The sequence below is a fragment of the Telopea speciosissima genome, chromosome 1, assembly GCF_018873765.1.
Source record: "Telopea speciosissima isolate NSW1024214 ecotype Mountain lineage chromosome 1, Tspe_v1, whole genome shotgun sequence".
Lineage (NCBI taxonomy): Eukaryota > Viridiplantae > Streptophyta > Magnoliopsida > Proteales > Proteaceae > Telopea > Telopea speciosissima.
In genome coordinates, this window is record NC_057916.1 from 82,723,978 (window position 1) to 82,738,203 (window position 14,226).

At 39.0% G+C, this 14,226-nt stretch overlaps 1 protein-coding gene across 1 annotated transcript; it reads right to left on the reverse strand.

Annotated features, from left to right (window-relative positions):
- Positions 1–4,536: 4,536 nt before the first annotated feature.
- LOC122663565 (heat shock protein 83-like) lies at positions 4,537–14,216 on the reverse strand. The gene is made up of 5 exons (XM_043859162.1): positions 14,205–14,216; positions 6,858–7,047; positions 6,630–6,771; positions 6,270–6,550; positions 4,537–6,157 (listed from the first exon to the last, which is right to left on the reverse strand). The coding sequence occupies exons 2-5, from the start codon at positions 6,993–6,995 to the stop codon at positions 4,700–4,702; spliced, it is 2,019 nt and encodes a 672-aa protein (XP_043715097.1). The 5' UTR covers positions 6,996–7,047; positions 14,205–14,216; the 3' UTR covers positions 4,537–4,699.
- Between the last annotated feature and the right edge of the window lie 10 nt (positions 14,217–14,226).

Below are 14,226 nucleotides of genomic sequence, written 5' to 3' on the forward strand. Positions count from 1 at the left end.
GCTTTTTGCACTAAGAAGAGAAACACATATAATAACACTCCCTGAATACCTCTATCCTTGCAGAGGAAAAAAAACAAAGGGTTCTCTCAATCTTTTCCTTTCTCTTTTTGGGTTTTCAAAAATCAGCAGCAAGCCTATGAACAATGACGATGAGTTACAAAGAAAGGAGTTGCTATACGGTGAAAAACAACAAAAAATAAAAATCAATTCATCTTCAGCATTCAATAGAACTCCAAGAAGCAACAATAGTAGAGTCTTATGTTTAATGGATCATTTAAGCACAACCCAATCAACATATACGGGGTTCGAATTTAAAAGTATAGCATACCCTGATTTATCAAGATAAATTATAGTCAAAGGGACGAGTAGGGTTATCCCTCGATGATGATTTAAAATAATAATGAATAAAAACAACCGAGAAGCAAGAGCAAGAAGGGACATGTAAGCCTCCACGCCTACTTCCAAGCTCTCCCTAAACAAAGTAGGACAGATCGTCTAGGTGCAGTTGAAAAAGAAACGTCTTGGATACTCTGAGTGAAAATAGAGTCAACATTCAGATTGTTTTTCTTAAGAAGAAAGCTAGTGTCGATTATTTGTTCATAAAGGAGATGAATCATCCTGTCGGTACTGTAGTGCAACCTCTTCCATTTCCTTCCCAAATCTCCTCACCAAGCTAAAAACCTTCTTTTAGTTTCAGCTAGTCCAAATCAAACAAACATTCCACATAAAGAATGAAATCCAATTCCAAAGGCCACTAGGTCTGCACAATGCTTTAACAAACCGATGCCTTTTTTCTTTTATTGTTGGATTAGCAAAACAAATGGAAACTTAATTAACAATTCCTGAGTAGACTATATGCTAATAAATATCCTAGTCACTTCTTCTGAAGTTGGCTAGAGATGTACTCCTAAATTTAACTGACCCTCTTAAACCTAATTGTGACAATTTCAAGTCCAAGCTAGTGCATTGGTGAGAGATTGTATACCCATTATATTAGAAGGTAGGTGGAACACAAGAGAGAGCCAGAAAAAAATAATCAGTCCATTGAACTATCTACAAAGAAGTACAGAGCAAGGTTATAGTTTCAAATATCTTTCGTGTTACTTGGGCTGCGGGTCGAATCACATTCTTCTCTCTCTAAAACAAATGATACATTATCAATACTGAATCAGCTTCTGTTTTCCACACAGATGAAATGGAATCCACACTTTCCAACATGGGTTAATATATATTTATATGATTCTTTCTACCTTCCAAAAACCTCAATTATCCACTTCTGTTTCAGCATGAATGGATACATCACCACCAACCAATATGAGAACCTCATGAACATCCATAACTGATACTCTTGATGCAATTTACAATTATTTCCTGCAATCTGCAGTAGTCACCCCTTCAAGCTTGTTTTGAACTACATTAAATAATCTCATTTTGTGGAAATAGATGCAAATAATATAGTACTGAATGATGAGAGAACAAAGGGACGAGTGAGGTTATACACTTATACGTATATTTGGCCATATTATTTCTATTTTCTCTCCTCAACCATTTGTGCCTGTACTTGTAAGTAGCTTTAGTGGAGGGCCAGTTTGAAGGAGCTGGTTACCATGAAACTAGCTTCACCTCACCACTCACAAATCTAGAGTAATATGAAAGAGGAGAAACGGAGGGACTTGAAGGTACAAGTGCAAATGCCCAACAGCACAATCTAAATGATTAACCTTCCTAATACAAGACAACACGGGTCCTTGGTTCTATACATATGTGTGTTTGTGCGTGAGAGAGAGAGAGAGATTGGAAAGGGGGTTTTAAATTCGAAGGTTTATTTATTGGGAACCAATTTATTAATTTGATAAGATTGATCAACAAAATAGCAATACCCAGAGGAAACAGAGTAAAATCGGTTCAATTTCTAGGAATTTCTACCACAAAACAAATTTGGAGCTCAATTGAAAAGTAACACCTTTCTCACAATACTACATCATAGCTACCAATTAATCACTCTATTTAGCAATGGCGTTAACATAATTGATAAATTGGAAAATTAAATTTCACAATTATAAAGTAAATAACGGACAACAGCTACATAGAACAAGATGAAGGACATAAGGAAGCCAGACTTGCATATTTTTTATTGTTAAGACATCCTCCATCTGTTTCCCCTTTACCCATTCAGTAGCTGAAAATAGGAATTCAACCATGAAACAGTATGGTGGCCACTACATGCAGCATCTTGACAACAGAAAACTTCATCCACTGAAGGTAAATGTTCAGCTTTTCAGCTTGATGTACCTCATCACACCATCTCATCAGGGTAAATTGATTATTGCCAACAGAAAGAAATTTCAGCAATGGTTCTATCAAAAACAAAACATCAAGATTCTGGCAGTCGTTACAAACATACTTCGCTATAGTTAACATCAGTAACAAGCCCACAAAGAGACATACACAATCAGAAGAAGGAATGTTAAGTTTTCTCTAATTCTTTATAATGCATTTCAGTAAAATAATTGCTGCTTTTGAGGATGAGATCATGAGGATTTAGTAGAAAATTGTATTTGATCTTCCATTCTTTAATTGTCCAAGATAAAATATTGAAGGTTTTGGAGTCTTAAGCAACAAGGGAACTTATCTTTGCGTGGAATACCTGGACAGAAAGCACATGGGCAGCGTGTGAAATAAAGAGGTTGCTGCTTATTCTATCTTGCAATATAAAAGCTATCAAGGGTATCCATTAATAATTATGTAAAACATAGTTTTCTTCTTATGAATATGTAATTAACGTGCCTTTGAACAGCTTGATCATTAGACATTAGCATGAAAATCATGAATCTCAATCAAAGTTTCGGTACGTACCTCTCTAGGCATGAGAGTTTTAGGAATAATGCTGCAAAAAAGAACCCATCAACCATGTTGAAGCTTCAGTACCACATCCAATATCATACTTCTCTTAAAAATGAATATTTCAATAGAAGGAAGTTAAAAAAAAAAAGGATACATTTCAGTACAGAATAAAATCAACCGTACTGTTTTGTATTTATCTTACCGCATCAATGGCCTTGATCAAGAAACCGGAAGATACACCTCTTCAGTTGCTCCACACTCCTAACTAAACATGTCTTGGTTGAGTTTCATTTGTCATGAACAACTCAACGATGTGGTCAAGTATATCTTCACTAAAACCATTTACTTCTTGTACGGCATCCAACAGTAATTTAGAAGTAAATAAACAATGCTTCTCTTGGACCATAGTCTCCAAACGGTCTATGGAGTCGGCAACAGCAGATATTTGATCAAGCTGGAGGGGCCAGAGTTAACAGGGGGCACCTTGGACAGATCCCATCAGAAATTTGCTCTTCACTTGAACTACACCGGGGGGATCCGTTGGCCTCAGCCTTATTATAACCTATTCAAACTACAGTAAATCTGTAAATGTGTTGGAAAAACAATTATAACTAGTAATTGGATGTTATCTTTATTTAACAATCAGTGATCATCTTGGGCTGGGATATTAGGTTTTGGGGTGGTACTAGGTTAAAAGATAGAACAAAAGGTCAGGTTGGGTTGGGTTACAGTTGAGGTTCTCGGTAAACAAACTCAGCCAAAACCCAAACCAAGGAAAATAAAAGGGAAGAAGAAGAACCTAGCTCGTATATTGATGTATTTATTAATCTTAGATCATAAGATGAATTGAACAAAAATAATGATAGTAAGCTAGCATATGTGCCCAAGGCAATAGAGGCATGTTTACCCATTCCTTATGCAAATTCAAACCAGCACTATGATTTGCATGATTGAATAACACAAAAGTGAGGGAAGATAAGTCAGTTATAGACATTTTAATTCAGCTATGACTGGACTGATCCCAAGGGATATCCTCTGAAGTTCCCTAGAGGGTGTTGATCTGAGTCAGTGACCTCATCCCAGAATACTGTCTTTCTTCTGGAGAAAATAATAATAATAATAATCCTTTGGCTGGAGTGTGAGCAGCAATCTTGCAACAAAAAAGAGGAGAAGAGTTCTTCAATTAGCATACTCGAATCCGAGTGGCCAAAGGGGGGGGGGGGGAGGGAGGACCCTTGAAATCCTCCAACAGAAACTTGATTTGATCCTGATTTTGGGTCTTTCAATGATATATGTTAATAGACCTGTACTAGTGGAGCAGTGATCTAAGTCAAACATCATAAATTTAAAAGACTTTTCAAGCTTAATAAATTTGCTTTTAATACAGCAAAACAGTAATATATCGTAAGAAGATTAACAAAGGGGATTCCAAATTGCCAATGACACACTATTTGATTGCTAAGAAGACTAAACTCTGAAATATTGGGAAACAAATTTTAAGATACTATATTTCAAATCATATTTATCTACTTAATCGAAGAGACAGAAGTTCTGAATAACCTCACTCTAGGAGAAAATGTTCAAGTAGAGATGAAACCTCAGATTACATGAAACCACAGAGATTACAGCATAACGAAACAAGAAAGAAAAAAGAAAGTTATGTATACTTGTCTAATCACATTCTGCTACTCCTGCCTCTGCAACACACTGAAGCAACCTCGTAGTACTGTCTCTGCTCATCAGGGATTTCAATCGACTTCCTCCATTTTGCTTTCCTCGTTGCCTTCCTCTTCCAATGCGGGCATGTCAGCATCCTCACCTGCTGCCTCTTCCTCCTCGATGTTTAGTCCCAACTTCAACATCCTGTGTGGATCCTTGCAGCGAAAGTGTTAGGGTCATCGAGACTGAAACCAGAGGTCAAGAGGGCAGTCTCGAAGAGCAACAGCACTAGATCCTTCACTGACTTGTCATTCTTATCAGCCTCGGCTCTCGTCCGCAGCTCCTCTATGATTCCATTTTCTGGGTTGATCTCCATTGTCTTCTTGCTAGACATGTAAGAGCTCATACTGCTGTCCCTCAAAGCCTGGGCTTTCATGATTCTCTCCATATTAGCCGTCCAACCGTATTCACCTGTCACTAAGCAGCAGGGTGAATTAACTATCCTGTCGGAAACCACCACCTTCTCCACCTTGTCGCCGAGGATGTCCTTGATGGTCTTGCACAAATCCTGGAAGGACTTTTTCTTCTCCTCTTTTTTCTTCTTCTCTTCCTCTGAATCATCATCAAGTTTCAGCCCCTCTTTGGTGGCCGACACAAGCTTTTTCCCATCATACTCCTTCAATTGCCCGACCGCATACTCATCGATGGCATCGATCATGAAAAGTACTTCATAACCTTTCTTCTTGAGTCGCTCCAGGAATGGGGAGTTCTCAACGGCTTTCTTGCTCTCACCAGTGATGTAATAAATATCCTTCTGGCCGGTCTTCATCCTGGTGACGTAGTCCTTCAAACTCGTCATCTCGTCACCACTCTTAGTCGAGTAGTAACGGAGAAGGTCTGCCAGTTTTGCCCTGTTCTGGCTGTCTTCATGGATACCCAACTTAATATTCTTGGAGAATGCCTCGTAGAATTTGGCATAGTCCTCTTTGTTCTCAGCAATCTCGAAGAACATTTCCATGCATTTCTTCACGAGATTCTTCCTAATCACTTTCAGAATCTTGTTCTGCTGAAGCATTTCACGAGATATGTTGAGTGGCAGATCATCAGAATCGACAACACCCTTCACGAATCCCAGGTATTCCGGGATCAGCTCTTCACAGTTATCCATGATGAAGACCCTTCGAACATAGAGCTTGATGTTGTTCATCTTCTTCCTCGTGTCAAAGAGGTCGAAGGGAGCCCTCTTTGGAACAAATAGGATGGCTTTAAATTCGAGCTGCCCTTCCACGGAGAAGTGCTTTACAGCAAGGTGGTCTTCCCAGTCGTTGGTCAGGCTCTTGTAGAAGGATGCATACTCTTCCTTGGTGATCTCCTCTGGCTTGCGCATCCAGATGGGCTTCTGCTTGTTAATGAGTTGCCACTCGTGAGACACCTCCTTAACCTTCTTCTTCTTCTTCTTGGATTCGCCCTCGCCCTCCTCCTCTTCATCTACGTCCTCGATATCACCTTCCTCTTCTTTCTTGGTTTCATCGTCTTCGTCATCACTAACCTCCTTCTCTGTTGTCTTCTCAGTCCAGAGGTAGATAGGATAGCTGATGAACTCAGAGTGCTTCTTCACGAGATCCTTCAATCTTCTCTCTTCCAGGTACTCCAGCTATTTTAAGATGTCAGCATCCGTGAATCGGCAGCCAGAATACATCAAACCAAAGTCCAAACATATAAAGAAGTATCGAACAAAGACATCAGAGAGGATATGTTAACTGTACCTGGTCGTCCTTGAGGAAGAGGATGATTTTGGTTCCTCTGCCAAGGTGTTCTCCATTGACATCCCTCGTTACGGTGAAGGAACCACCCGCTTGAGACTCCCAAATATATTGTTCATCGTCATTGTGCTTTGAAGTCACAATAACTTTGTCCGCAACAAGATAGGCCGAGTAGAATCCGACACCGAACTGACCGATCATGCTCACATCCGCTCCAGCCTGTATTGCCTCCATGAATTCCTTGGTTCCAGACCTGGCAATTGTTCCCAAATTGTTCACCAAATCTGTGAAAATCATTAATTTCTATCAGAGACTACCAATCAAAGAAACACGAACTCAGTTACAATGAAATTAATACAGTACCTGCTTTGGTCATGCCAATGCCGCTGTCGATAATAGAAAGCGTCTTGTTGGACTTATCAGGAACAAGCCTTATGAACAACTCTGGTTGTGCATCAAGCTTGCTCTTGTCAGTCAGACTTTGGAACCGGATCTTGTCCAATGCCTGAAACAAGGTTATGTTTCAGAAACAAATCTCGAATTTCACAGAGAAAGGAACTCGAAAGGGAAAAAACAAAAAAAAAACCTTACATCCGAGGAATTGCTAATGAGTTCCCGAAGGAAGATCTCCTTGTTGCTGTAGAAGGTGTTGATGATCAGACTGAGAAGCTGGTTGATCTCGGCCTGAAAGGCGAAGGTCTCTATTTCTCCCATGTGGGCATCCGCCATTGCCGATGATTCCCTTCCTGTACAGATCAAAGACGAAAGAAATCAAACAGAACTTTTCCAATGAAGTGTGAGAAACGAAGGTCTTCTCTGAACGCTATTCGAATGCCTTTCAATCTCAAAACGCAAGGTGAGAGAAGATTGGAGATGATATTTATAAAGGGAAAAGGAATAGTTTCTGGTATTTTACATTTCCCCTTTCTGGAGTGTTGGTTCTTTCGTACCACCTTTTCTGGAGTGTTCTACCGCCTTCTCATCTCTCGCCCTCTTCCTTTGCATATTCGAAAATGTTCTAGTGGACTGCAGGCTTAGGGAAAGGTGTTTGTGCTCGAACGGGTTACCGTTTGATTAGGATCTTATGGATGTAATTTGCTATTAGATACGAATAAGGTAGAGAAATATCTCGAAGAAGCATATCGAATATTTTCTCCCCAAATCACAACCCTTACTAGGTTTAGCCAAATGTGAAAGGTGTAACCTTTCTTATAAAAAATAAAGGTAATTTACACATACCATCCCTTCTTGAAAATTTTCTCCTTTTCTAAAAATTCTGCGCTCTCCCGTGAGATTAACGAACAAACACATACATTCATTCCGGTAGTTTACGACTAGCAACATTAAAAATAAGGAAATTTATGAAACACCCCCTAAAAAGGGGTCGAAACTCAGATCACCCTCTAAAATTTAAAAATACTCAGATCACCCCCTCTACACTAACGATGTTAGTCTACTGTTAATTATTGGTATAAAAGATTATTTTACCCTTGTACTAAATCATTAGAATCAAATTTACAATATTACCCTTTCCTTCATCTTCAACCTTAAATACCCCAACCCTCTTTCTCACGTAACCTGCAACACTAAAACCAAATCTAATGGGTTTTGGGTTATGGGAATAACAGAAATGAAGGTGGTTCGGTGAGCTTTGTTTGGGTTTTCGGTTAGTGGAAATGGAGAATGGGAGTAGGGAAGGGTATAGATTAAGGGGAAAAGTGAATGGAAGTCTCGGCATGTCATTTTCGACCGGCCTGCAACTTCCTCAACGTCAACGATACTCTACAAATCTACAGAGTACAGAAATCCCTTTCGTTTATTCCTCTGAAAAACGACACCTGGGAAGACACAATTGAAAGAAAGTCTAATAAAAGATTGTTCATCTTTTTCTTTGTCAACTTTTGTTGATCCATACCTCTCTCTTCTCTCAAATCCTTACGCCTCTTCTTCACCTCTCTCTCTCTCTCTCTCTCTCCCTCACCTCTTCTTCCCTGTTCTAAAATAAAAGCCTCACTTGTAGTTTTAAAATTACTTTTCCATTAATTTTTTCCTTTTTGTTTTTAAATTTGTTCCAAATCTCTGATGTGCTCATGTGCCAATTCCACCTCTCCACGTTTTCTCTTCTCTCACTTGAGTGAAAATGAGTGAAATGAGAGTGGAGATCTTCGTCGTTGGCCATGAGAGTTGAAAGGGAAGAAATTGATGAGGGGGAACTGCCGTATTGGTATGATGATGGTGCAATCCATCGTCCCACCTCCACTCCCAACCCCTGTTCTTCATCCCTTTCATCCCAATTCACCTCCAGTTCCATGATTCGCAGCATAATCAATAGAGAAGTGATGGGCGGTCCTTTTATCTCTCAATCAATCTCTAATAACAGGAAACATCTGATCGGTTTAATTCCAGATTTAAGGCTTCATTGTATACTCTGTTTTCTGTTTTTTTTTTAGCATAATAAACCTTCAATTAAACCCAGCCCTCTGATCTGTTTGTTGTGAAACTTTTGGAGCATAAAGCCCTACCTGGGCCTCCACTCGACCTGCTTTTGGGGGCATTTTGATTTCTGGTTAGTGTGCTACTTGGATGAAGATCAGATTGAAATGGAGGAGAGAGGTGGAGGTCAAGGGGATAAGATAAAGGCTAAATTATCAAACGAAACAGGAGATCAAGGGGAGAGTGGGGAGATTCATAGGCCGGTGCCAGAGGAGAGAGAGGTGGAGTGGTTTGAGTGGAAGGTGTAGGAACGGGGTACAAACCCTAACTCCATTTGGTTTAGCCATTTGGGGAAGAAGGAGAGGGGATATTCCCTCTCCGATTCTTTATTTTAATTAAGAAAAAAATAAATAAATATTGGGTTTTTAGATCTAAGGGTAAAACAGAAATTATACTCTTCTAAGGATAGTTTAGGGTTTTCAAAAATTTTAACTAGCTGACTTCATTAGTTGATTAACGGTAGAGTTGAATCTGAGTATTGGGCTCTATTCGAGGGGGTGATCTAAGTATTTTCAAATTTCAGGAGGTGATCCGAGTTTCGACCCATTTTTAGGGGGTGTTTCGTAAATTTCCTTTAAAAATATAAGGTAGGACAAAATTGCCATTACAAAAAAAATAACAAAAAAAAAAAAAAAAAAATTCCTTTTGGGGAAGATGATTTGCAACTTTGCAAGTATCCTTATAGGAAAAACCATGGGTTTCATTCCCTTCACTCATCCTCCCGATTTCACTTATTGCATGCGAGTGCGTGCATCCCCAGTAAGAATAATAAACCAATTCCTCTCTTATTCTCCTTTTCAACTAAATCAAAGATCACCATTTTTGAATGAGAACCCAATTATGTCGTCGGAAAGGGGAGGGACACAAACAGGATGAATTTGGGAATATCTGATTAAAGAAGTATCAATGAAACGTAAAGGCTCTTGCGAGAAGGCCAAAGAAATGGAGAAGATGGACTCAGCAGCTCTGAGTCCATCCTCTCATTGAAAGGTCGGTTTCTTTCCCCTTTGGTGCAATTGTGCAAAAGATGAAAAGGAAAAGAAGAAGCACTCCATAGTCCATAATCAAGATCACTCATGCTTTGATAAGAAATTGCTTTCTCTGTTTTCCTTGTGAGGGCTCAGGAAACCTTTTATCAGGTTTTGTTCTTCGGTTTTGGATTTTGAGCATTGGCGCTTCACGTTTGTCGATTTTGGAATTTTTCTTCCTTTCCTCAGGGTAAATGATATTCTGTGGCATGGGTTTGTAAGCTTGTGGAGAAAATGAGATTTTGTGACGTGATTATCTTTTCTCCTGTGGTTTTCTGGAGGGAAGGTCAGATTTTGAGACGTCTTCGTTGGGTTTTCAGCAGTGGTCAAAGGTTTCTGCAACTGGAGTTTTGGCTGGGGATTGTTAAGGAGAAGATGAAATCTTTTCATCCATTAATCTAGTCTCGCAAAAGCTAGGGGATTTTAAGAATGGCATCCGTTAATGAGAAGATCAAAACAGGAGGGTTGGTCAATGGAACTACGACTCTGCTTCAAGAGATGAAGATGTCGAAGGGGTTTCAAGATCAGTCTGGTTAGTTACCTTTCATAAAAAAATTCTTCTTTTACTGTCTCATCTCAGTTGTCAGTTCGGGGAAGATGAGTTGCAGGATTTTTTTTTTCTTTTCTTTCAAGGACAATTTTGTTACTTCATCTCATATTTTTAATGGTGTTAGTCATAAAATGACGGAATGGATGTGTATGTTAATGTTTGTGAACCTCAGGAGAGTATACAGAATTTTTCACAACTCGAGGATATAATTATACTTTCGTGATATCTCAAGGATGGTATGTATAAATTACAACAACAAAAAAAAAAAAAAAAAAAAAGAAGAGGTGAAATGCTTCTCCTTCTATAACAATTAAGCATCAATACTTCTATGGGTGTCAACGGGCCAGGCCGGGCTTGGTCTTGACCCTAGTCCAACTTTGACAGCCTTAACCAAAACCCAAGCCTAGCCCGTCCCTATCAGGGTCAAACATACCCTCAACCTTGCCCAACCCTAGTGAGGTGTTCCCAAGCCTAGACAGACTTCACATAGTCCCAGCCCACTTAACAAAGCCCGTATTTATTAAGTGCATTGTCCTTAAAATGCACTAGTGGGTTATTAAGTGAATACAAGGTCGGGCTGGCCTTGCTAGGGCCTAGGCCTCAACTTAGGCCCGGCCCGGCCCTACCAGGGCCAGGAAAATACTAAACTTAGCCCGAGCCTGGCAAGAACACAAGCTCAGGGCTGGTCAGGGTCGGTTCGGGATGGCCGGATTTTTTTGACACCCCTAAGTGCATCCATTCATTAATCCCAACAAAGCAACAATCTACCCTTAGATCCCTAACTACCAAGCCAAGTCACTTAGAGGATGCATTAAAATCATTCTTAATGGTAATTTTAATGGTTGAAGGTTAGAGTTGGGAAACAACCTCTCAATGAAGCGATAGTAAGGTTGCGTACATTGTAACCCTTCCTAGGCCTTTAAATGGTAGAAGTCTCGTGCACTAGGTACGCCCTTTATTAAAAATGTGTTCTTCATTTCTGTTGCATCAATATCAAATGGCATAACCCCCTTAAAAGCCCTCGTAGGAAACCAAATAAGGCGCTTTTTAACCACAATTATAATTCACATTTTTTTAATAGTTTCTAAAGATCCAAGATTTTCAGTCTCAATCTTCTTCGGTCATTAGAAATTTATCATTTTCTGTTCAATACCGTTTTGTTTTGATGTACAATGCTTTGAAGTAAAAAAAAAATGATGAGAAAATGTTTATTTGAGACACCAGGAGGGTACTTTAACACCCCCTCTCCATTTCTTGCCTCTTCACATGAAATGATCTTGCTGCCCTCCTATATACATGCGAAACTGGCCCTTGCACCTCATTGGTGCACTCTTCTATGCCACTTGCTCAGTGAACCCTCTCATCTACTATAAAGGATATACAATTATATGTATATATATAAAGGGAAAATGTTGGGCATGCCGGTTATGGTACTAGTTGTATGTCTTACAATTCATTCACCAAATTGACATGTAACATATCCTCCACGACATCCATATTCTACCCATGGTTAGACTACTAATCATGAACCCACATGCTAACAAAAGGTCATACCATAGTGTTTACTTATACATTATATTTGATTCTAGTAAAATAGGCTATGTGATTAATTAAAGAGAACATTCTATTTTTGCTTCCACCTATTTTAGTTGGAGAAAAAGGGAAAAAAAAAACACACACACATATAGGGTTAAGATTCTTGTAGGCTTTGTTTAGTTACAAGTGGAAGCACTAAAAGGGAATATGATGATTTTGATGGCCATGACGTCTATACTTCTACCATGTATTACTTTCATTCCAAAGAATGGAAAAATAAATTTGTGGTTGATCAAACAAAGGAAACAAAACAATCTTCTAAATGATCGAAACATCATAATAGGGAGGGGGGGGAACAACTCGTAAAAGGGATGATACATCAAAACACCAGGGGATGGATATGGTCAACCACAAATTAATTTTCCCATTCTTTGGAACGAAAGTAGTACATGGTAGAAGTATAGCCGTCATGGCCATCAAAATCATCATATTTTTCATAAACCTTAGAGACATGCAGAAGACCAACTGAAGAAAGAGGCTGCCAATCAAGAATGCGAAGGAAAAGAGATTCCAATATTGGATTCACGATGGCTGATGGCATCACTTAACATAGACTTTGAAAGCTCCTCTGAAGAAGCGACAGAAGAACTATCAATCTCAAGATTTACTTTACATTGAGGGGCTACTCTAGATTCTAAACTGAGGAGTGGGGAAAGAGGCATAATTGAGTCTCCCTCACACACAACTTCCAGACTCATATCAGAAGAGACCTAATAAGTAGAAGACTTTTTAGTTTTCTTCCTCCTCTTGGCAAAGGACCAAATAGGGTTGAAAGAGGTGGGGGAAGGAGGACAGGGTTTAGGAGGAAAGGCATCTTTAGAATGCTAGCTCCCATTGAGCCGTATAATCCTCCAAACGAATCTAGCCAGTCTTAAATGAAATTGATTTAATAAAGAAAAAATTATTTTTGCTCCAAATTTTTTTTTATTTTTTATAAACTTCTTATTCCATGACCAAATCCGTCTCAAAACATAGTTTACTTTACAACTCAATATACTTCCATTTTTTTTTGTGGTAGAATATACTTCCATTGACATCTTTAACCAATTTAATTAGATCACTTTTCCTTATGGCGAAGTGATATATATGTATCATTTCATGATTTTTAAAGTTTGCAGTTGAATAACCTGCATAATTGACTTTCATGGTGCAGATTGACTTAATAACTAGAATTTCCTGGAAGGAAGAACGCTAATCGATGCTATGTGTGGGCGTGTACCTATGCTCATACACAGTACGATGTGAAAGGCTGCCAGACGGCCCACAGCCCCTTAGCAAGGTGGAAAGGTTTAGGGGTGTAGTGGTCTTTTTATGCAAGGTTGTGTTTGGGCACAGGTACACTCCCCCCCCCCCCCCACACACACAACACTGATTAGCGTTCCTTTTCCCAAAATATTATTACGCTTAGGTAATTTGTAACTCTATATAACATAATGACTATAAAAGTTTTTTTTTTTTTTTGGGAAAATTTCAATTCTATTCCCTCCAATTTACCCTACAAATAAACGGGGCTCAAACTGATTGATGGCTATTTGGATCATAGTTGGAAAACCAGGTTTTCTGACTTCTCGTCTTTCAAGAAGTCCTGGTGACTCGGCATTGCAAACCCAGTCAAGGTGAGTAACGTTTTTTTAATTTTTTAACGCAATAAATATGTATAAAATAATAAAAAATAGAAAAATACAGGAAAACGATGAAGAAAAAAAACTAAAGGAATCACATATCAATGCATTTTGAGTTTCTACCATTGAACAAGAGAAGGGAGTCCAGGAGTTGAGGATTTCTTGCTGTTGTCAGCTTCTAAGTGAACAAGTTTTATAATTTTTAAAAAACGAATAAACTCGTCTAGTTTGATATGACTCGGATAAAAATACCGAGTCTTATTTGACTCGGATGACCCATTCAGTCTCGTCATTTTTTACCTTGATCTAGTCTACACGACTATTGACCAGATTTTTCAAAATTTTGACTCGACTCGGATGACTCGCCCAGTCAAAATCTGGTTTTCCAATCATGATTTGGATGGCAATTTGACGGAGGCTTCCAATCTTTGATGGGTTCAAACTTAATTTTATGATCGTTTATAAGCCGTAGAAAAAACTTTAAATTGCTTATTGGATAAGTTTTTTTTTTTTGTAGAAGCATATTGGATTAGTTGAAAGATCAAACGGTTGGGACCCAGTGGCTGTTTGGTCTCGGTTTTCCTCCGCTTTCCATTTCAGCCGAACTGTGCAAGCGGCAAGCGGGTTACCCGTTACCCAGCTTGCTTACTCAAGAAGGAAAAAACGAATTT